This window comes from Balaenoptera ricei, chromosome 11 (assembly GCF_028023285.1).
Source record: "Balaenoptera ricei isolate mBalRic1 chromosome 11, mBalRic1.hap2, whole genome shotgun sequence".
Classification (NCBI taxonomy): Eukaryota; Metazoa; Chordata; class Mammalia; order Artiodactyla; family Balaenopteridae; genus Balaenoptera; species Balaenoptera ricei.
This window is the reverse complement of record NC_082649.1, coordinates 99067847-99091132: the sequence shown is the minus strand read 5'-3', so window position 1 is coordinate 99091132 and position 23286 is coordinate 99067847. Positions and strand designations below refer to the sequence as shown.

The following is a 23286-nucleotide window of genomic DNA, read 5'->3' as shown; positions in this document are numbered from 1 at the left end:
GCCCCACTGGAGGAGAATTTGGCTTTATCTGATGAAACTACACATTTGTTTGCCCTTTGACCCAGCAATCCCACTTCTAGGAACCTACCACAGAGACACACCTCTATGAATAAGAAACACAGGTACAAGGTTATTTGTTGTGGCAGTATTCGTAACAGCAAAAGATGGGAATGTCAATCCACAGGAGACTGGTTGACTACATTATGGTCTATCCATGAAATAGAGTAGTTTGCAGCCATTAAAAAAAAAAAAAATGAGGAAGATCTCTATGAACTGACAAGGAGGGATTTCTAGGATTTACTGTTAAGAGAAGAAACAGGTATATGTAGTAGCACTACAGTAGTGCTACTTCCATTTTGTGTAAGAAATGAGGGACCGTAAAAAAATTGTATATGTGTATTTGCTTATTTTTGCAGAAAAAAAGATAAGCAGGACAAACCAGAGACTAATGAAAATGGTTAAATGTAAGGTGTAGGGAGAGAAGGAGAGGAATAGGGCTTCTCTGCAAGCAACTTTTTATCTGGTTATGACTCCTGGACCATGTGGATGCTTTATATTTTCAAAATTGCATATTTTTTTAAAAAAAGGATGTCTAAAAAAATTAAATCCCTAAAATTGAATATAAATAGAAACAAATACGCTGTATATCAGACTGACAACCATACAGAGAGTAACTTTTCAACATGTGCTCTGGTCATACAGTTTTTTAACAGCTCTATTGAATTACATACCATAAGGCTCATCCATTTTTTGAAGTGTATATTTTAGTAGTTTCTAGTGTATTTATAGATTTGTACATCATCACCATAATCTAATTTCAGAAAATTCTCATCATCCCTAAAAGGAACCCTGTACCCATTTGTAGTCATTCCCTGTACCCCTTACACCCCAGCCCCCATCCCTAGACAACCACTAATCTACTTTCTGTCTTCTGATCATATGTCTTTAGTGGGATACGTTCTGAGGGCCTAAAAAACAAAAAAAGCCCTGTGAATAAACCTTAATTTTTATGTAGTAGGTTTATTGTTAGTGGTGATACTGCTATTAAAAATCTGAAACTATTTTATGTATATTGTAGGATAAGGCAGATACATTAAAATATCAATTATAAATATTATTCAGAACAAGATTTTCACTGTAAGAAAAATGAAATGCAAATACAAAATAAATGAAGGTAAAGAAAACATTGTATCTTAAACATGAATTAGAAATATCAGTGTGAACTTGTGAAAAAATATATATATATGTATATTCTAGCTCTATGCACTGAAAGAACCTAGATGTTCTTTATGACACTCCTGTAGCAATGAGCACACCTAGAACCTAGATCTTGGTTTCTAAATACCATGCCCTACAAAAAGCAAACAAAGCTCCTTAGAGAAGTTTTTTATTCCAGGTCTAGGTCAAGGAAAGTACCAGGTGATTCAGGGACATCTTTTATGCCAGAAAGCAAGGAAGTGCCCAATAGAGGTCGCATCAAAGGACATAAGAAAGGACTCCCCCTAGCCAAATTTGGGGACAATCTGAGCATCCCAATGAATAGTGATGTAGTGGCTTATAACACTTTGAATTAAAAATTATAAAAACAAGCCCATAATATGTTTTAAAAAAAAATAGGAGGGTGGAGGGAACACGGAGAAAGCTCTTCTTTAGGGAAGAATGCCACCTAATAATTGTAGATGGAATGACAGAATCAGAAAATCACCATTTTGTTAGAACCGCAGGGTAATAATTGATTTGGGCAAAAGTTATCACTGGATGCTCAAAGCACTGGGTAAAATATGTTAAGCATGATGACATGCACATAGATCACTTACTGTTTACAAAAATATTTTATATTTTACACTTGTTATTACAAAGGAGAAAATATACCTTTACAGTGTAGAGATCCGGAGGCCACCACCTTAACCCAGTGATCAAGTATTACCCACGTAGTATTCTTTTTTTTTTTTTAATGTATATATTATGATACCATTTTTTTTAAGAGTTTTATTTATTTATTTATTTATTTATTTATTATTTATGGCTGTGTTGGGTCTTCGTTTCCGTGCAAGGGCTTTCTCCAGTTGCAGCGAGCGGGGGCCACTCTTCATCGCGGTGCGCGGGCCTTTCACTATTGCGGCCTCTCTTGTTGCGGAGCACAGGCTCCAGACGCGCAGGCTCAGTAATTGTGGCTCACGGGCCCAGTTGCTCTGCGGCATGTGGGATCTTCCCAGACCAGGGCTCGAACCCGTGTCCCCTGCATTGGCAGGCAGATTCTCAACCACTGCGCCACCAGGGAAGCCCCCTACATAGTATTCTTGCCCACAATATTTAACCTGACTCTAATCATGAGGAAGCAATCAGACAAATCCTGAATGTGAGGCATTCTATAAGGCAGTTGGCCTGGACTCTTCAAAAAATGTCAATATTATGAAAAACTAACAATAAAAAATGTTGGGGTCTATTTTGCATTCAAAAGACTAAAGAAGCATAACAACTGAATGAATTGTGTGAACACTGATTAGATCTTAGCTTTTGAAAAATTCTATGAAAGACATGGGACAATGGGGAATGTTTGAGTAAAATCTGTGAGACGGTGTTTTGGAACTCTTGTTAATTTTCTTAGGTGCAGTACACGGTTACGTAGGGGAATACCCTTATGCTTAGGAAGAACGTGTTGAAGTATTTAGCAGTGATATGTTGTCATGTCTACAAAACACTCTCAAATAATTGAGCAGTACTAAATATAAGTAGAGAAAGGGAGGGAGAGCAAATATGGCAAGATGAGTGTAAGTGTAGTAGGGTGACGGATGTTCATTGCTTTAATTCTACAGCGTTCTTATAGATTGGAGCAGTTTCAGAATCCGCTGCAGGGGGCACTCTCAGCATGCCGTGTGGCGGAGGCTGTCACATCTGTCCTCCAGTTCAGGCTGGGCCAGGTCACCTCTGCCGCCACCTGCACACACCCTGCCCCCTTACCGAGCTGAATCGTCATCTCCTGTTTCCCCTTAGGTGAAGACCCGCTTGTGGATGATCAAAATGAACGAGATATCAATTCAGTCGCTGGCGTTCTAAAACTGTATTTCCGAGGACTGGAAAACCCACTCTTTCCTAAGGAAAGGTTTCAAGATTTGATATCTACTATTAGTAAGTATTTCCCAGGTGGAATGATCAATTTCTTGACCAGTCTTTATTGAAGCTGCAATCCAGGCTCATTGCTGCAGAGGAGGGGTGCCTTGAAAGAAGCCATATGACTCTTGTCCTCATGGGACTTAAAACCTAGTTGTGGAGATAACAAGATGGTTTATAATAGAAGGACTCATGGGCCTGGTACACCTCTGGGTGTAGGAGGAGCTCAGAAGAGAAGAGGCAGAGGGAGCCTTGGCTTCTCGGATCACAGCTGAGGGAGGATGATGTGAGTAGAGTCTTCGGGGAGGAGTGGACTCAGGGATCCTGGGAAGGCTTGGGGACACACAGATCAATGGGACCATCAGGAGGGTGTCCCAGCCAGTACATGGTGTAAGATGCTGGAAGGGTCAGATGGAGCAAGAAAGGGAAGACCTTGAATGCCTTGCAAGGATTCCAGAGCTTTTCCCCTTGGGTTACAAGGAGCCATGGAAGGTTTGGGAGTCAGGTCAGCAACATGGCAAACAGGGAAATGATGAAAATAAGTTGATTGGGGGCTTCCTCTGACATCACTAGCCATGAGAGTCCTTCTTGACTAGTATTTCTGTGGATAAAGGCAGGAGCCCAATCTAGGGGCTGCAGTAAAGGCACCTTGACTGTAAGATGCCAAAATCCACGGCAACCTTTTGGGAATATTTTTTAAAATAAACTTCTAATTTTAGAACATTAGAATGTTAGTATTTTGGAATAAACTCTTTTTTTTTTTTTTTTTAATAAACTCTTTGCGTTACAGAAAAGTTGCCCCACACCCCATTTCACTAGGGATGCTTCTCACAATGTTCTGAGGGATATTTGCAGCCACGGAAGTGCCCAGGAGGTGACAAGAGCCTAAGGAGGCTTGAACCCTCTTATTTGTCTTGTGTGAAAGGCTCTTCCTCCACTCTTCTGCCCCCCACTACTTCCTGCTCATCTTTCCTGATCCACTTCAGGCTCCAAACCACCTCTCAGAAATCCCAGGCCACAGAGGCCCATCCCTGTCTGAGCCCCGTGTCACCTGCTCAGCCAATATTTCCAGAAGCTCCAATAGCCCAGTTCCTGAGTGGACAAGGTGTTCGGCCCCTGGTACAAGGTCATGGCATTGTGTACCTTGAATCACAGTGTGAGAGGAAAAGTCCCTCCTCAGTTCCCTCCCAAAGCCTTGGTTACATCAAGGAGTGACACCCGCTCTGCCCCCAACGTATAAGTCATTCTCCCTGCTAAACAGAGAGAGCAGGGCCTCAGTCTCAGAAACTTTTGTATAAAACAATGTCTGCCTGTAATTTGGTAGCATTGTTTTGCTTTCATTGTATCTCTTTTTATGTTACCTTCTAATTATAGCAAGTGATCCTGGTTTCTCCTTTACAGAGTGAGGTAAAGTCTCCTTTTTTAAAGAAATGTATTTAAGAAAACAGTATTAATAAACAGTAGTGGAGGTGGTCTAGGGCACTGTGACTGAAGCCGAGGACATGGAGGGGCCTGTATGGTGGGCATTGGACTCGATATGTGTGCCAGAGCCTTCCACTCTGTGTGGAGGCCTTGTTGAGGCACCAGACCTTGAAGGTTGGCTGGAGCATGCCAGGTGGAGAAGAGAGATCACCAGTGTGTGCAAAGGCCTGGAGCAGGAGAGCCTTTGTGTGATTGGGTGGAGGGGTGGGGGGTGGCTAAGGTGGCCTGGCACAGTTTTTCTGCAGGGCACTACTGGCATTTTGGGTAGAGCAGTGCCTTGTTGTGTGTCCCACACACTCAGGACCCTTAGCACCTTGGCCCCTGGATCCCAAATGCCAGTGGCACCCTCCAGTCACTGCAACAACCCCAGAGAATGCCCCACATATTTGTAAGTGCCCCAGAGGTGCACGCCCACTTCTTCTGAGAAGCATGTCTCTTAATCATCTTCAGATACTTGGCGAAGGGGCGGCAGCTGGGAGATGAAGCAGGCAAGGGTGGTTGAAGCTCCATAATGAAGGGCCTTGGATACAGACGAGAAAGGTGGAAGTTGTCTTTTAAAAGGAACATGCTGACAGGATGTGGAGGCTGGAGAGAGGAGGGGCTGAGTGAGAAAAACACGTTTTTCTCTGAAAAAGAAACTGACATGGGTTTATGCATCAGCCCTGCAGATAATCATTGGAGCTTTGGTAGCTCACTCTTAGCCTGAGCTTTCTCTCTCTACAGAGAAAAGCCCACAAAGCACTTTTTTCTCCTTACCAAGCCCAATTTGCTGCCCCCAACCCTGGCCTGACTGATTAAATGTCTGTATCTCTAAGGTTGACCTGAAAACGGGGGTCAGAGACAAGAGCCCAAGAATCACCAGGCTCTTTGACCAATATACAGCTCAAGAGGTGGTTATTTATTCAGTGTTCATTTCCTGAGCACCTACTCTGTGCCAGGCCTGTGCTATAGGTGGTGTTTTTAAAGAGTCGAATAAAACCTGGTCCCTGCCTGTGTTCATCAGGACTCATAGGTTGCAGGTGACAGAAACTCAGCTTACACTGACTTAACCCGTAAAAGGGAATGTATTGGCTCATATATCTGAAAAGTTTAGGCCCAGCTGGACTCAGACCTCACACGACATCTTCAGGAATCTGTCCCCTCCAGCTCTGTGGTGACTTCACTCCCGGACACCATCTTCTTTCCTGGGAGCCCTCAGCTGCTCCTCTATCCAGTTTCAAGAGGGAACTTCTCTCTAGGTTTCTCCAGCTGAGTCCCAAGGATCAACCCTGATTTGTTCTGATTAGGCCATGGACCCCTCCCTGGGCCCAGCCCTGTGGCTAGGGGAATTTGATGCTCTGATTGGCCAGGCCAGGGTCACATTTCCATCCCTGGAACTGAGAGTAAAACTGCCTCCCCCTGGGCTTCCCTGGTGGCACAGTGGTTAAGAATCTGCCTGCCGATGCAGGAGACATGGTTCGATCCCTGGTCCGGGAAGATCCCGCATGCCACGGAGCAACTAAGCCCGTGCACCACAACTACCGAGCCTGCGCTCTAGAGCCCGCAAGCCACAACTACTGAAGCCCTTGCGCCTAGAGCCCATGCTCTGCAACAAGAGAAGCCACTGCAATGAGAAGCCCGCAGACCACAACAAAGAGTAACCCCTGCTCGCCACAACTAGAGAAAGCCTGCATGCAGCAACGAAAACCCAATGCAGCCAAAAATAAATAAATAAATTAATTAATTAAAACAAAACAAAAAACATGCCTCCCCCTGAACCACATGGGCTGATCTCACAGGTGGGACTCACAGATGTCAGCTACTTGGCTCTCTGATGATGAAAGGCGCCCTGAAAAGTCCCCTTATGTTACAGAACTGGAGAACCCAGCTGAGAGGGTGCACCAGATCCAACAAATCCTCATCACCCTTCCCCGCGTGGTCATCGTGGTCATGAGATACCTCTTTGCTTTCCTCAACCAGTGAGTTGCCCAGCCAAGGGGGGGGGCCCTCTTTGACTCAGCCCTGGCCTCCTTTGGGAGGGGGTGTCCTGAGGTTTGTAGGTACAACTGTTCCTAGAACATGGGACCCTCCTGAACTTGAGTAGAGCCCCCAAGAGAAAGAAACCACGGGGGAGGATTCACCTTTCCCTGGTGACTTGTGGGTACTCCTTTCTCGTAGCCTCTCGCAATATAGTGACGAGAACATGATGGATCCCTACAACCTGGCCATCTGCTTCGGGCCCACCCTCATGCACATCCCTGATGGGCAGGACCCTGTGTCCTGCCAGGCACACGTCAACGAAGTCATCAAAACCATCATCATCCATCATGAAGCCATCTTTCCCAGCCCCCGGGAGCTAGAGGGACCTGTGTATGAAAAATGCATGGCTGGAGGGGAAGAATATTGGTAAGATTCCATTCTTCTTAATATTATTATTATCATCGTTGTTGTTGTTACTGTTGAACCAGAACAGTAAGAAACCTTTGATTTTCTTACTGCTTTTTAGTCTGTACTCTCATATATATTTTCTCATTTGAGCTTCGCACCAGCCTTATACGAGGGATAGGTGCATCAGACAAGACTGTCTTGGTTTATAAGGGACAGAAATACAACTCAAACTGGCTTAAGCCAATTGGGAATTTAGTTTTAACTAAATAAAGTCTGGGATCATGGCTTTAGGTATAGCTGGATCCAGGGGTTCAACTACTATCATCAGGACTCAGTCCTGCAATTCCCAGCCCCTGGCTGCTTTCTTCTACATTGGCTTCATTCTCAGGCAGCCTCTCCCTTGGTAGTTTCAAAGAGGCATCTGGTAACTCCAGTTTAGAGCCTGTTCTCTCGCCATCCCCAGTGGAAAAAGAGCTTATCCTTCCCAAATGTTTTAACACAAGCCCAAGAATTATGTCTCCTCCTGAGGCTTGGGTCTGGTGAACTAATCACATCGATTAGGAGATGTATGTAATGCTGTCATTGGCCAGGTGAGCTGCAAGCTCATCTCAGGCAGCAGGGGCGTGGATCATCCCCACCTCAGCCTCTTAAACTGAGAATGACACTTCCCACCCTTGTCCCCTACCACATAGAGTTCTCTTTTCCTGGCAAAGTTTGTTCACTTTCTTTGAGAGCTCCACGCCAGGCCAACAAGTGGTAGTTGGGCACCTCTGTGTACCTGGTGCTACACTGGGTCTTGGGAGAAATATTTTAGAATCTTATCAAACTCAGGGCTGACTACCTTCCCCAGGCTAAGACCTTAAAATACGGTGAAAATAGGACATTTCTGTTAAGACAGAAAATTCAGAACACCAACTGACAAAAACCAAAGGGTTCCTACTCTTTCTTTCTTCCCAATCCAGGACAACACACAGCTGTATGTTTAGGTATTACCCACACCGCTTTCAGCCAGATGCCTACAGGGGAGTTAGTCTTTTGATTGTCAGAGCGTTCCTGGACTCTTGCCTCGCTTTAGTTCTGTGGGCATATTTGGGCAGCGGCTTCAAAGAAGGGAAACGTTCCAGCCTCCTTGTTTCTCTGCAACACTTCTCTGCATAGAAACACCGGGCCACAGCTCTGTAATCTCATCTGAGGCACCTGGAGCCAGTCTGTCCCTGATCTGTAACAGAAATCCTACAACCAGCAAGCACACTTTTTAGACAAAGAGAAGCTTTTCAACTTTATCGCTTTTGCAGCCATTACCAGTTTTCTTTTCTTGCTGCAATATATATAATTAGTGCTCTGGGAAGGCACGTACAGATCTTAGCATACTTACCAAAGCACTACATACAATAACCACACTTTTCTTAATCCCATTTGTGCTCCATGAGAAAGGAAAACTATTTATTACATGGTAATTTTGGAGGAGTTTTCAAAGTCAAAAAGGAGGATTTGGTTGAGGGTCTCATAACAGTGGACAACATTCATTCATTCACCAAATGGTTACTGAGCATCTGTCCTGGACCAGGCCCTGGGCTGAGGGTCAGGGATGTAACGTGACCAAGAGTAACCCCTGAGACAGGGAGGAGGAAACAGGCAGTTCTAGGAGTAGGGGCCCTGGAGCCAATGTAGGGATGTCAGGAAAGGCTTCCTGGAGGAAACACGGTGACTTGACTGAGACCTGAAGGATGAACTGGGTCAGCCAGGTAACAGCGGGCAAAGAATGTGCTAGGCCTGGAGCATGCAATAAAATGAAAAGCATTCTGTATACCTGCAGTGTTGCATGTGACGAGAGAATGGTGAGGGAGGAGGTCCCACAGGCCAGCAGGAGCCAGGTTATGAAAGGTGTTAAGCCATTGTGCAGAGTCTGGAACTTATCCAGGAGAATTTTTCATAATAAAGTCCATATTCCTTTAAATGGTATTGTAAATGTCACCTCCAAGAAGCCTTCCTTGACACCCTATGTAGGTCCCCTCTCCTGTTCTTGTCTCTGTTCATTTGTGCCTATATAACACATTTCAACTTGTAGCACTTCTGTTTCTCAGCCCTTGAGGGCAGGGTTTGTGTCCACGTTACCCATCAATGCATCCCTCTTACCTAGCACCGTGCCTGGCATAGATTAAGACTCAATCAATGGTTTGAGTAAAAACAAACTGATTGGCTGACTATGTGAATGAACCCTGGCCTCAAGAAGCTTACAATCCAGTGAGGGGGCAGCAGCTGATGAAATTATCCCAGTGCATTAATGACAGAATTGATGGTCCTGGACTCACTCTACCCCTAAGCCCATCGTGGTTGCCAGCCTGCTCGCCACCTGGGCTGATGTGGATTTTGCACGCAGCACCATGAGGCAGCCCCGAGGAACCCACTCCTTGGGAGCTTCACCCACCTCGCTGAGCTTGTCACCTCTGCTGTAAGACAGGCAGGGAGCCAAGCCAGATGGATGACTCTCAGTACTTCCAGAGTTCCTTCTGCTCTGGCCTGAGGTCCTTCTGAGGAAGAACGTCGGTGTTTTACTGCCTTCTAGATCTTACAGAACACTTAGGCATTGACAGCCTTTACCAAGAAGACAGCCCAGCAAATTTCAGGGCTGGGGTCAGTTGGGAGATGGTATTCAGGGAATCTTCCCAGTGGGTGAGGGGGCCGGGAGTGGTTTTCTGTTAGGAAGGTCTGTGGGTGGTCAGATGAAAAAAATGGGATGAAGTGGGCCTGGCCTGATCTGGGTCAAGGCACAGAGGTGGGCTAGGCCAGCGCTTGTGGGAGGCTGAGGGCAGCGTGAGGTACAAAGCCCCCCAGGAGTCCCCTCCCCATGTTTCCTTGCAGTGACAGCCCACACAGCGAGCCGGGGACCATCGACGAAGTTGACCACGACAATGGCACCGAGCCTCACACCAGTGATGAAGGTGAGTGAGGGGGAATCAGGGCGAGGAACTCACCTGGGGCCTCTCCTGCTGACTCATGCCTGCCCACCTGCTGGGCCGACCCACATAACCCCCACCCACCCAGCTTTGCAAGTCAGCACGTCATCCTCTGGAGCAGACAGCGACCCAGAAAGACCTCCAGTCCACTGCATCCCCACACGGCTTGCCTCCTTCCCTTCTGTGTCCTGCCTGGCCTGAGTGCAAATCCTAAGTGACGAGAGTTTCCTAAATAGGAAGCAGGCTTTGTCCTCTGTCCCTCCCCTGCTGGGGGTCTGTTCTGCGCCCGGCCTGAGCTGGGACCTGGGGCACATCAATGAACCAGACATGGGTCATCAAGGCGCTCCTCGTCTTGTCACCTGACAGGTCGAGAGCAGCTCCCCACCATGCAGAGTGGCAATGCCAGGCTACAGGGGTGACCCAGTGCAGTGGGTACCCCGAAGGCGAGGCCAAACGGTGGTGAGCCAGGGAAGTGTGAGCAGGTAGAGAGAGAAAGGCCAGCCTGGGCTCTGCGGGACTCCTCAGACCTTCCACCCCTCTAGACAAGGAAATAAAATCAGGTTTGTCTCTAGGGAGCCTGGACAGTGTAGACAAGCAGTCTGGATAATACGGACCTGGGGCCAGCATTTCCATTAGGCAGATCAGGCACAGTGCCCAGGGCCCACGATGCTTTCAGAGCCCATGAAAATGTTTTAATTTTTTTTTAATAATAAGAAAAAAGAGAATATGAGCCTGGATTATATTCATCTCTGTACAATACAGTTGTAAGATATAATTTTTGACGTTTCTTTTAATGGAGGAAGGGGCCCATGCAAGCACAGGTGCCGAGGGCCTGAGAGTCACAACGCCTCCCTATACTGACTGAGCACAGCCCTCCTTTCTCCCTGTGATAGTCTCACTTTTAAAAAATCATTATTCAGCAGTTCTCTTATTGGCCTTTGTGTTTGTCTTGTGGGACAGTCCCAGGCCCTGTTGGCCACCATTTTTGTCAGGAGAGCTGGGTATGCCCTCAGGTGAGGTTTCTTGGAGTTGGCATAAGAGGCAAGACTAATAGGTGGGTTTTCATATTCTAGTGGGACTATTTCAGTTTCCAGCCACAGAACCCCCAACTCAAACTGACTTAAGCCTAAAAGGGATTCAGATCATATACTTGAAAGTCCCAGGGTAGGCATGGCTTCAGGCACAGCTGGATCCAGGAGCTTAGTAGAGCTTGTCAGGAATGTGTCTCCACCTTGCTGTTCTGCTTCCCTCTGTGTTGGCTTCCTCCTCAGGTAGGATCTCCCTGTGTGGTGGTCTCTGGCAACTCCAGGCTTTCCTCATCCTTTTACCCAAAGTCCCAGTGGAAAAGAGCTTCCTTTTCAAAATGGTTCCAAGAAAGCTGCTGGGATGAAGTCTCACTGCATTGCCTTGAGTCACGCACCCAGGCGAGAACCAGTCACTGTGGCCCAAGAGGGAGCTGATGGGTCGGACCTGGGTCCCAGGGCAGGAAAGCACATCTAGGCACAGTGTTCAGCTCTGCCAGAATCCTCAGAGGCTGAAGTCATCCTGAGCTGAGGAGAGTGTCCTGCAGAGCCTTTGTTCTGAGATATGAAGGCTACCACCTTCTGCTTGTTTGCAGTGGTTTGCTTTTCTCTTTCCTTCCTTTCCTCTCTTTTCCTACCACCTCCAGTCCACCCTCTTCCTCTATCACTTTTAACAGCCCCCCTTCTCGTTCTCTCCATCTGTTGCTTGTTTATTCCCGTGTGTGTGTGTGTGTGTGTGTGTGTGTGTGTGTGTGTGCGCAGCTCTTGTTCTAGATCTTGCTCTCAGTCTCTCTTCTTCCACTGGTGGAAAACACCTCTTGTCCAACAAGATAGATGATTTTTCAGCATTAAGACCTGTGGGGGCTGCTGGTGGAGGCAGACACGTCTGTGAGGAAGCGGGTCAGGTGCCCCCTGAGGAGCCTTGCAGCCTTCCTGGGGGACCCACTTTCGGGGGGCTGAGGTCGCTGTCAGTCACCCTGCAGCTGCCGTGTTTCCCCACAGCTCCTCACTGGGGGCTGGAAGGTGCTGTGGGCATCAGGACTGAGGAGGGGGAAGGCCAGAGAGCACAGGGCTTGCTGCCACAGGACACACCTGGCAGGCTTCACCCCCGCCAAGAAAACCCCCAGAACATGCTGCCTCGACCCCTCAGAGCAGAGGCACACAGGTCCCTGGAAGGGGATAGATCAGAGCTTCGCGTCTGCTTCTCCAGGAGATCCTGCCCCTATTGTTCTTTGTCATGCTGCTGGTTTCTGAGAATGACAAAGGTAGGAAGAATTGTCCTGGAAGGACAGTGGTCCTCCCCGGGAGAGCCAGTTCAGGGAAGGCTGTCACTGTAACCTGTGTGTTGGTGTGGGTGCTGAGTCATGGACGTTCTCTGGAGAAAAACTAATTGCATTTTCAAATGTTTACATTCATGCCAACTCCAGCTGAAACAGTCATAGAAATGTTGAGCTACAGGAATGGTCAAGGGGGCACTGGACTCGAGACCTTTATGGCCATGTGATCTTTGATAAGCCACATAACCTCTGGCCTTGGTCTCCTTATCTGTAAAATGGGAATGACAGCAGCAAGAGAATTGTGGTCTAGGTTAAAATGAGGTGACATACATGAAAGAGCTTAGCACAGTGCTTGGGACCACTAGGTGGCTAGGAAGCATTAATTGACTCTGTATCCAGTGTAAATCTTTCCTGATCCTGATAAAGAAACCGAGTCCAAAGAATTTTATTGATGTAACTATTTATTGGCAGCCTAACTGCCTGATTTCTTACCTGCTTTCCTCTAAGACATTTCATGTAGGGGATCCATTGGTGTCTTCGTTTCTCTTGAAAATACCCTGTATGAATGGAGCCCAGCCCTTCAAAGGTCAAATCGGCCATAACACCACGACTCCATGTCCTTGTATTCGATGGGTCACCCAGTGAGTGACCGAATTGGAGGAACAAGTTAGTTGTTTGAGAGTCTCCTGCCTTTGCTGTCTCAGCAGATTCTGCACCTAACTGATGGCGGCTGCCCTGTCTTGAGTCTGTAACACATCATGGGTGTGAGTGTGGAAAATCCATTTGTGCTTGCTCTTCCTGTCTCCAAGACTTATGAAGAAACGATGGTTAGGCTAAGAACCCTTGATTGTCGGAAGTAAACAATGAAAACATTAAGGCAGCCAGTCAGTAGCAACTTTATTAATACAATGCTAAATGAGGAAGCAGACTGCCAGACAAAGAAACCACTGAAACTGGTAACAGAAACGTGCTCATATAGTTAAAATGTGCACCATCATCCTTTCATTGATATTTTCCCCAAATTTGCCAAATTGCCCTTGACTCCTTGCACATCATCTACATCTAGAAAGCCATTAAACCACTAACTCTTTGCACACATCAGGTATCCATAAATGGGCTTTAGGAGGCCCATTACAGGCAAAATTTTATTTCTATAGGAACGTGTGCCTCTGAGAAGAGGTCCACAGTTTTCATCAGATTGTTCTAGGCATTGACTAGAAATCAGGGTAAGATTTTTACTTGTTTCTAAAATATTGGTTCCCAGTATCTTCTTTAATAAAAAAATTTCAAACACACCGAAAAGTTGAAGATAATTGTACAGTGAACACCCGTATAACTACCACTTAGTTTCTACAGTTGATAACATTTTGCTTGATTTGCTTTTTCATGTATCTGTCTACCCATCCGTCAATCCATCTTATTTTGTTTTTAATTAATTAATTAATTGATTGATTTACTTATTTTTGGCTGCATTGGGTCTTCGTTACTATGCACGGGCTTTCTCTAGTTGCGGTGAGCAGGGGCTACTCTTCATTGCGGTGCGCGGGCTTCTCATTGCGGTGGCTTCTCTTGTTGTGGCGCACGGGGTCTAGAGCGCAGGCTCAGTAGTTGTGGCACATGGGCTTAGTTGCTCCGCAGCATGTGGGATCCTCCTGAACTAGGGCTCGAACCCGTGTCCCCTGCATTGGCAGGTGGATTCCTAACCACTGTGCCACCAGGGAAGTCCCTCCATCTTATTTTTAACACACTTCAAAGTAAGTTTCAGTCCTCACTGAATGTCTCCCCCAGACACTTCAGCAAGCAAATCATTAAAAAGGGCCAGTATTGTTCATGGTTCTTTTTTTAAAGTAAAATTGCAACACTGAAATGCATAAATTTTAAGTGTTTCATTCCATGAGTTTTTATAAATGCAAAAAATTTGTATAACTCAAACCCCTCTCAAGAAACAGAATATTTCCAATACCCCAGAATGTTCCTTCATGCCCTTTCCCACTCAGTCCCTGCCCCAAAAGCCCAAGAAGCAACCACTGATGTGATTTTTTTCCACCAGAGATTAGTGTTGCCTGTTCTAGAACTTCATATAAATAGAATTGTGAAGAGAGTCTTTCTGCTCTGTCTTCTTCCACTCGGCATGAACTTCTCCAAGCTGTGTTGCAAATGAAGTCAATTCCTTTGGGAAGAGATTAGCAGCTGTTTTACAGCCTACTTCTTCCCCCAAGCAAAATCTCTGAGGTGGAGGTCTGGAGCTGGGGGTGAGGACAATGGCAAGCTTCTGAGTGACCTCCACATTCTAGGAGCTGAGTGCTTTGTGGAGAGGAAGGCAGCACCCTGAGGCCCTCTCAGCTTGCCTCTTCTCACAAGGAACCATCACCTCATGAGGTGGGGTAAGGGTGATCAGGGCCCGAATATTCTCACTGGTGCTGTGCCCAAGGCAGAACTTCTATTGTGTAAGTGCAGGTTGGGTGGAATGAGGAGCCCTCACCTCTCTACCATACTCACCTGGGACTTAGCCTCAGCAACAGGTAGCTGGGGGCAGGCGGAGAAACACTGATGTCCTGCTCCTCCTGGGAAGAAAGCCCTCCTGCTGGAAGCTTGGTGGGAGAGGAAGCCCTATATTCGGGTACAGGAGTCTGAAGTGGAGTCTGCCTCCCTGAGCTTGGGGGTGCTGGTGGAGGGAGGGAGTAGTCTTAGTTCAAATTATACAGACTCTCACTTTTCTTACTGAATTTTCTTGAATAGATGTTTCTTCATTTGTTGTTTGCCTGTAGGACTATTTCCAGAGGCTTTCAGTGGTTGTTTGTTTGCTTGTTCTTGCATTTTTCACAAGTTTCACTGAAGGGTAGATCAGCAGATCTCCCCACACTGTCCTGCCAGGTTGATCACTCTCCTATCCTCTTAAATAAGATCAAAGTCTTAATACTAGCTGGTGCTGCAGCCAGAGGCAATGAAAGAACCCAAGGTCATGAGTGAACAGAGGAGAAAAGAAGGACCCTGTGGACAGGCCCCAGGTGATTTCATTACTTTGGTTGCAGGGAAGATGAGAGAGAAGAGAGGGCACAGCCACGTTCTTACCCTTTAACACGGTGACCCTGGCCTCTGATAAATGGTCCTAATGAGATTAGGGTTCTCTCTTAAAAGAGCAGAGACAGTGTGTGGGGGTGGGGGGTGGACGGGGGCAGTGAGGTGGTTTGAGAGGGACAGAGCCGTCTGCTCTCCCGTGACCTAAACGGGTCCTCTGTTGTGGCATCATTAGAGAGGGGCATTTGCGCTTCCTCTTGGGTGATAAGTAGAGAAGGGTAACGAGTATGGGATTTGCAAAATCTCCAGTCTTCAGCTTCTGAAATGAAAGCAAAGCTCCAGTCTGTCTTTTCATCTCCACGTTAGGCCTTGGACTCTTGTAACCGCCACTGAACTGCTCCTGCCTCCAGCCTCTCCCCTCCAGTCCTTTTCCAACTCTGCAACTGCTCTGCTCCTGGAGTGACTTTTCTAAAGTGTGACTCCAGCCGGGCCTCTACGGGGACAGCCTTCAACCCCTTCTTTAGTTCAGGAATGGCCTCTGTATTTCTTCACTCCCTGTAGGGCCCGTGGGGCACCTACCTGGCCTAACCAGCCTCTCCATAAGCAGGAATCAAATTGAATGCCAGTCATGCAGTATGGTATATATGTATATTCATATTTACACTGTGTCCATGTAAAGGCCCTGTAGCAGGAATAAGCATATTGTGTTTTAAAAACATCAAGAAGGCTCTATTAATGATATCTGGGACCTGGGCTTAGATCTCAGCTCATCACTCTCTACTTATGTGACTCTCCCCTTGTGTGACAGATCATTTCACCTCAACCTCAGTTTCCTCACCTGTAAAATGAGGATAGTGTGCAGATACTGTTGTGAGGATATCACTTACATGTGATAACATAAGTAGAACCCTTGGCACATGGTAAAAGCTTAATTTGTTCATGCAAGTAACCAGTATGTATTGAGTGCCTACTCATCCCAGGGACTGTTGTAAAAGTGGGAAAATAGCAGGAAATAAAATAAAATCCCTGTCTAATGGAGCTCACATTTTAGTAGGAAAGATCAGCAGTGAACAAATTTGGAAACTACACATTCATGCACACACACACACAGACACACACACACACACAAAAGTTCAGGTTTTGATCTGATCTATGAAGAAGAGTAAAGCAAGAGTGATCTGAAGTTGGTGCTTTTGTAGTTAGTGAAGGGTAGCCAGGAAAGGTCTTGCTGAGGCATTGGCATTTGGGTACAGATCTGAAAGAAATGAGAAAATAGCACACAGTGATCAGTAAATATTTGTGAAATGTGAATGAGTGCAAATGTCTGGGAAGAAAATATCCCAAGGAGAGGCAATAACAAGTGCCAAGGCCCTGTGGCAGGAATACTTGGCATGTTTTTAAAACATGCTTTTAAAGCATTAAGAAGGCTCTGTGAATATTTATACTGTAGTTTTTAGGGGTAAAGTGTACTGATGTCTGCAACTTACTTTAAAATTCATTAAAAAATTAGATGGATGGGGCTTCCCTGGTGGCGCAGTGGTTAAGAATCTGCCTGCCAATGCAGGGGACACGGGTTCGAGCCCTGGTCTAGGAGGATCCCACATGCCACGGAGCAACTAAGCCCGTGCGCCACAATTAACTGAGCCTGCACGTCTGGAGCCTGTGCTCCGCAACGGGAGAGGCTGCGACAGTGAGAGGCCCGCGCACCGCGATGAAGAGTGGCCCCCACTCGCCGCAACTGGAGAAAGCCCTCGCACAGAAACAAAGACCCAACATAGCCATAAATAAATAAATAAGTTTTTTAAAAAAATTAGATGGATGGATGGATAAATAGAGGGATGGACAGATAGATATATGCTAATGTTAGTATAGTAAAATGTTAATAGTAGCATCTAGGTGGTAGGTATATGAATATTCACCGTAAAAGTCTTTTAACTTTACTTGGTGTTTGAAAAATATCATAATGCAATGTTGGCGGAGAAACATCAGGAAGACTAGTGAGGCTGGAGCAGACTGAGGGAAGGAGAGAGTAGTCAGAGACAAGGCCACCGAGGTCTCCAGGGCCCAGAGCATGGAGGGCCTCATAAGTTGTGAGGAGACATTTGTGTTTTGTTCTAAACACAATGGGAAGCCTTCAGAGGAATTTGAACAAGAGAGTTTCATGATCTAATTTATGACTTTAAAAGATCCCTCTGGCTGCTGTGGGGAGAAATGCAAGCAAGAATGAAAGCAAGGAGGCCAGGTAGAGGGACAATGATGGTCTGGACCAGGGGGGTGGCAGTGGAGGTGGTGAGGCTGGTCAGATTCAGGGGAAAATTTGAAGGAGCTGCTGATGGATTAGATATGCATTGCCCAAGAGCAGGGCTTCGGCCTGAGCAGGGCAGATGGTGGCTCTGTTTCCTAAGGTGGGGAAGATGAGGGAATGAAGTAAGTTTGGGGAGGGGTGTGTGGGAGAGTGGTAAGAGGGAGAATCACATGTTCTATTTTAGGTGTGAAAAACCCAAATAATAGACTTCCTAATAAATGGTAGCTATTATCACTGTTTCTACCCCACACGATTACATAGTGACATCTGCAAACACACGAGCTCTCTCTCAGCTTGCAGCTCAGCTCTGCTCCTCAGCTTTTCTTCTTTTCTCCCCCTTACATTTTCCACTTTTCCTCGCCCCTCCACCCGCCACTCCAGACCACCACCAGTGACTGCTGGAGCCTCTGGAAATGAGCAAGCCTCTGCCCGGGTCGGCTCCTTCAGCATTACGCGGGGTGGGATCAGAGGAAGCCCTTGGGGTCAAACCCGAGAGCACGCAGACCGTGGGGTTCAGCTCATGGGCTTGCAGAACCCTCTGGCCTTTCTGTCTCTGTAGCTAGGCAGACACACAGGTCACCAGGTGGTGCTAACGCATGGCTGGCGTGAGATTCAAAGATGCAGCAGAAAGAAGTATGGAGATCTCTCCATTTTACTGAGAAGGTGACTCTGAGTCCAGATCTGAGTTCATTTGACCCATTTATCTGGGCTGTCATTTTGCATCAACTATGTCAGAACAGCATGTAAAGACATTGGTCAGGGAGCCAGCTGGGGAATGCTGACTTAACTGTCAGAGAGAGGCCTGCTGTCTGCAGAAGGCTGTCCCAGGCACTGAGGGCTGGGTCCACCAAGAGGCCACTGCATCTCATGGGGGCACTGGCCCAGTCTTCTTGAGCCACCTGCTCACAGAGAGGAGTCCTAGTGTGCATGCGTGGGTTGGGGATTAACAGGGAGAGATGATTTCCATGCTGCTCATGGCCCTTAGGAGTCATTAGCTCTGGTAACAACAACAACTAACTCTCATATGAAGCTAATTGTGTGCCAGGCACCGTTACAAGCACTTCATGTGTAATAACTTGTTTAATCCTATGACAGCCCTATAAGGTAGGTACTATTATTATCATTCCCATTTTACAGATGAGGAAACGGAGGCTTAGAAAAGAGAACTAAGTTGTTCAAGGTCACACAGGTAAAAAGTGGCAAAGCCAGGTATCGTGGCTTTGCCAATTTTTACCTGTGTAAAACTCCATGATGGACAGGTGGACAGGCTGCGTGGACAGAATCAAGATAATCCACGAGGACAGAAGAGACAGTCCCGTGGATGCTCAGCACAGGGAAGGTGTCTGCAGGATAGAGAGAGCAGGGGCCACCTTTGTTACTCTTTTGTTTATTAGAATTTAATAGATCTGTCTATCTATATAGGTGTGTATATATATATATATATATATATATATATATATATATATGTATTTTCTTTATAATATTAAACATCTTTGTGCTTGCTTTAAAATACAGATACATTAACACTTATACATGACCCATTTTCTACTGTTTTCTACCCATTTTCACCTCTCAGGGTACAAGCTATAACACAGGTTAAATAAATCATAGGCGTAACTGTCCTCCTCCCCCAAAATTCTCCTTCCCAAAGATCACTAGCTGCATGGTCTTGAGCAAAACACTTAAATTCTCTGCAACTCAGATTTCTTTGTCTAGACCCACCCCATAAGCTAAAGCCATTAGTAATTATAATCATAATCACAAGAGCCACTATCACCTGAATACCTAACGTATTGTATGTCTGTGCTATGCTGAGCACTTTCACGCATCTCTCTTTTTTTTTTTAATGTATTGAAGTCTCGTGTCTTTCTTTTTTTAGATATAATTGATACATAACAGTTCATTAGTATCAGGTGTATAGCATAATGTTTCGATGTATGTACATATTATGAAATGATCACCACAATAAGTCAGGTTTAACATTCATCACCACACATAGTTACTTTTTTTTTTCTTGTGATGAGAACTTTTAAGACCTACTCTCTTAGTAAGTTTCAAATATATAGCACAATTTATAGTCACAGTGCTGTATATTACATCCTATGATTTACTTATCACTGGGAGTTTGTACCTTTTGACTCCCTTCACCCATTTCGTCCACCACCACCTCTGGCAACCACCAGTCTGTTCTCTGTATCAATGAGTTTGGTTTGTTTTGGATTTCAGATTCCACATACAAGTGAGATCATACACTATTTGTCTTCTTCTGTCTGACTTAGTTTACTTAGCATAACGCCTTCAAGGTCCATTCACATTGTTGCAAATGGCAGGATTTCCTTCTTTTTTTATGGCTGAATAATTTTCCATTGTTTATATACACCAATCTTCTTTATCCATTCATCTGTCGATGGACATTTTGGTTGCTTCCATGTCTTGGCTATTGTAAATAGTGCTGCAGTGAATTTGGGGGTGCAGGTATCCTTTCAGGTTAAGTGTTTTCATTTCCTGTGGATAAATACCCAGAAGTTGAATTGCTAGATCACATGGTAGTTCTATTTTTAATTTTTGGAGGAAACTCCATACTGTTTCCTGTAGGGGCTGCACCAATTTATTTCCCACCAGCAGTGCACAAGGGTTTCCTTTCCTCCACATCCTCACCAACTCCTGTTGTTTCTTGTCTTTCTCATAACAGCCATTCTAACAGGTATGAGGTGATATCTCGTGGTTTTGATTTTTGATTTGCATTTTCCTGATGATTAATGATGTTGAGCATCTTTTCATGCACCTGTTGGCCATCTTTTTGTCTTCTTTCATGGATTATCGTTTAATTCTCCTAAAGGCAACTGAGATGTACAGAAATTATGTAACCTGCCTGAGGTCACACAAACAAGAGGTGACAGAGCTGGGCAGTAGAAGTGTCTCAAGGGCAAGAGCTGTGTTCTCATTGCTTAACCCAGGCAGGGCCTGTCACTGACCAGAGAAGAATAAAGCTTTTATGGGTAAATGTGTGTGTGCAAAGAGATATGCTTGATCTATAGCCCCCATAAGAATTCTCCCGCTCCCCAAATTAAGTTCATGGATGAGTGTGTCAGTCAGCTCAGTCTGCCATCATAGAATACCACAGACTGAGGGACTTAAACAACAGAAATATATTTCCTCACAGTTCAGGGGGCTAGAAGTCCAAGATCAAGGTGCCATTAGGGTTGGGTTCTGCTGTTGTCTCTCTTTCTGGCTTGTAGACAGCTGCCTTCTCACTGTGTCCTCACAAGGCCTTTCCACTGTGCATGTGAAGAGAGAGAAAGAGAGATCTCCGACGTCTCTTCCTCTTCTCAGAGGGACACCAGTTCTATCAGATTAGGGCCCCACCCTTATGACCTCACTTAAGCTTAATTACTTCCTAAACACCTCATCTCCAAATACCATTACATTGGAAGTTAGGGCTGCAACATGTGGATTTGAGGGAAGACAGAATTCAGTACACAACAATGAGCTCTGAAGAGAAGCTTCTCGGAACCCTTAAAAATTGTGTACAATATTTTGCATGGAAGGGAATCTGTATACAACATCAGTTTGACTTCCCAAAAGGTAGGAACCACTTGTAGTATTATAAGTGAACAAAGAGGGAAAGGGTTCATGGAAAAATGGAAACAGAGCTGGCATTAAGGGATAGAAGAAAAAGAAATTTCTTATAAGATTGTTTTAATAGGTGTTAAAAAGTGGAGAACAAGAGGGGCAGTGGAAGGTAAGGATGTAGTATTTCAGCCCCATTTTCCATTTGGGGAAGTTAGATGGCCTGCCTGAGATCACAGCATGGAGAGTGGATCTGAGCCTAGGACCCAGTGTCCTGAGCCCTGGCCCATGCTGTTTTCACCAGGCTTGTTGTCTGTGCTGCCCCACAGAAGCCAAGGCCATCTGAGCGAGGCTCCTGGGCTGCTCTTCTGCTGACCTCATAGATGCTCTTCCCCTTGCTTTCCTTCTAGAAGTGGAGCAGATCGAGGCCATCGCCAAGTTTGACTACGTGGGGCGGTCCCCGCGTGAGCTGTCCTTCAAGAAGGGAGCCTCACTGCTACTGTACCACCGCGCCTCCGAGGACTGGTGGGAGGGTCGTCACAATGGCGTGGATGGGCTCATCCCACATCAGTACATAGTTGTACAGGACATGTGAGTGGGAGTTGGGATCTTCTGTGAAGAATGCCATGATTGATTAGTGATGTCTGGAATGGGCACAGGAATGGGAGTACTGGATCGTATGCCAGCAATTTGCTCTCCCTGGTATGACACACTTGGTCTTCCGTAAGAGTGGATTATGTCTAACCTCCCTTTGAATGGTGACCCACTTAACAAATAAGCAAATTGCTCATCCTTCAGAGTCCACAGGGACAATGTTTGGTGCCCTTGGCTCGCCATCCCGGCCCACCTGACAGCCTCCAGGGCATTTAGCACCCACTATGGTTCTCAGTGTCCAGTGGATCTTGCCACATACCTCCACCCTCCTGGGCCTTCCCTGTAGCCAGTGGCCATCCCACTCCCCTCTTAATAGCCCACCATTCTCTACCCCGAGGTGGCTGTCTCAGGAGATGGGCAGAAACAATCATCCCCTCATTTCCAGCTAAGAGGGTACTTTTTTAAAAAAGAATTTTAGGCATTAAAAAAAAGCCCTACATCCCAAATACCTAGCCCCATCATAATGCCCAGAAAGTCTACATCTTCCATTCTTTGAAAGCCTTTGAAGCTTCCTGCCTCAGGTGGAAATGATTTACCAAGGAAGCAGCCACCAAGCTGGGCCTCAGGGGGAGGGGGCCGAAGGCATACGTCTTGACGGCAGAGGGGACGGTCTGGAGACAGAGAAAAGTCCAGAGCTCGGCAAACAACAAGAGGATCCAAAGCAGCCCTCTGACGTCCCCAGGCCTCTGAGGGCAGGGAGAGGGCATGGTGGGGAGGCGGGCAGGGCACCCCAACAAGCTCCAGGCCCCTCACACCTGTTCAAAGCCCCGGGTGCGGGGAGGGATGGAGATGCCTTCCTCCTCCCTCGCTGGGCCCCCAAACTGCTGCTCATTGCCCAGGGCTCAGCTTGCAGGCCCCCTCCCCCATTTCCCCAACACACCCTCCCCTTTAGCTTGTCCCAGCCTCCAGCAGCTGGGAGAGAAGAGCCTAGATGAGGGGAGGGGAAGGTAGGCGTGGGCGGTGCCACAGAGGGCCTCCTGCTGGAGAAGCAGCAGCGGCTCAACCACGAGGTGTGTGTGGATCCAGCCCCTCAGGTCTCAGCACGTCTCGGTTCTCTGGAGCAAAGCCCTCCCAATTCACGTCTGTCCTTCTCCCCAGGGACGATGCCTTCTCGGACAGCCTGAGCCAAAAGGCCGACAGCGAGGCCAGCAGTGGGCCACTGCTGGACGACAAGGCCTCCTCCAAAAACGACCTCCAGTCCCCCACGGAGCACATCTCGGATTACGGCTTTGGGGGGGTGATGGGCCGGTAGGAAACGCGGATTCATTCTTTGCGGCTAGTACAGTGCCGGTTTGTGTCTGACTGGGGAGAAGCAAGGGCACAGGAGGGAGAAGGAGGCTGTCGTGGCCCCTTCTTCCCCACAAGATATGACATGGGGCACACCTGGTGGGCTGGCTGGAACTGGCCTAGAATGTTAGGTAGAAAGTGATCCAGCTTGGGGCAGAGGTGGAGAAAGAGGAGGAAAGACATATATTGGCAACCAATGCTTTTTATTTAAAATAATAATAAATGGGAAAGAGAGA

At 46.6% G+C, this 23286-nt stretch overlaps 1 protein-coding gene across 3 annotated transcripts in view; it reads left to right on the top strand.

Annotated features, from left to right (window-relative positions):
- The window catches only part of SRGAP3 (SLIT-ROBO Rho GTPase activating protein 3), a 250690-nt gene that overhangs the window by 216359 nt on the left and 11045 nt on the right, over positions 1-23286 (top strand). For 2 of the 3 annotated variants that reach the window (XM_059940258.1, XM_059940259.1), the window contains exons 15-20: positions 2995-3129; positions 6446-6551; positions 6751-6978; positions 9823-9902; positions 21520-21700; positions 22862-23011. In XM_059940258.1, the coding sequence (XP_059796241.1) occupies positions 2995-3129; positions 6446-6551; positions 6751-6978; positions 9823-9902; positions 21520-21700; positions 22862-23011 (880 nt within the window). Of the gene's footprint in view, positions 1-2994; positions 3130-6445; positions 6552-6750; positions 6979-9822; positions 9903-21519; positions 21701-22861; positions 23012-23286 lie in introns of those variants that run through there. The other variant, XR_009505955.1, reaches the window with a different exon arrangement.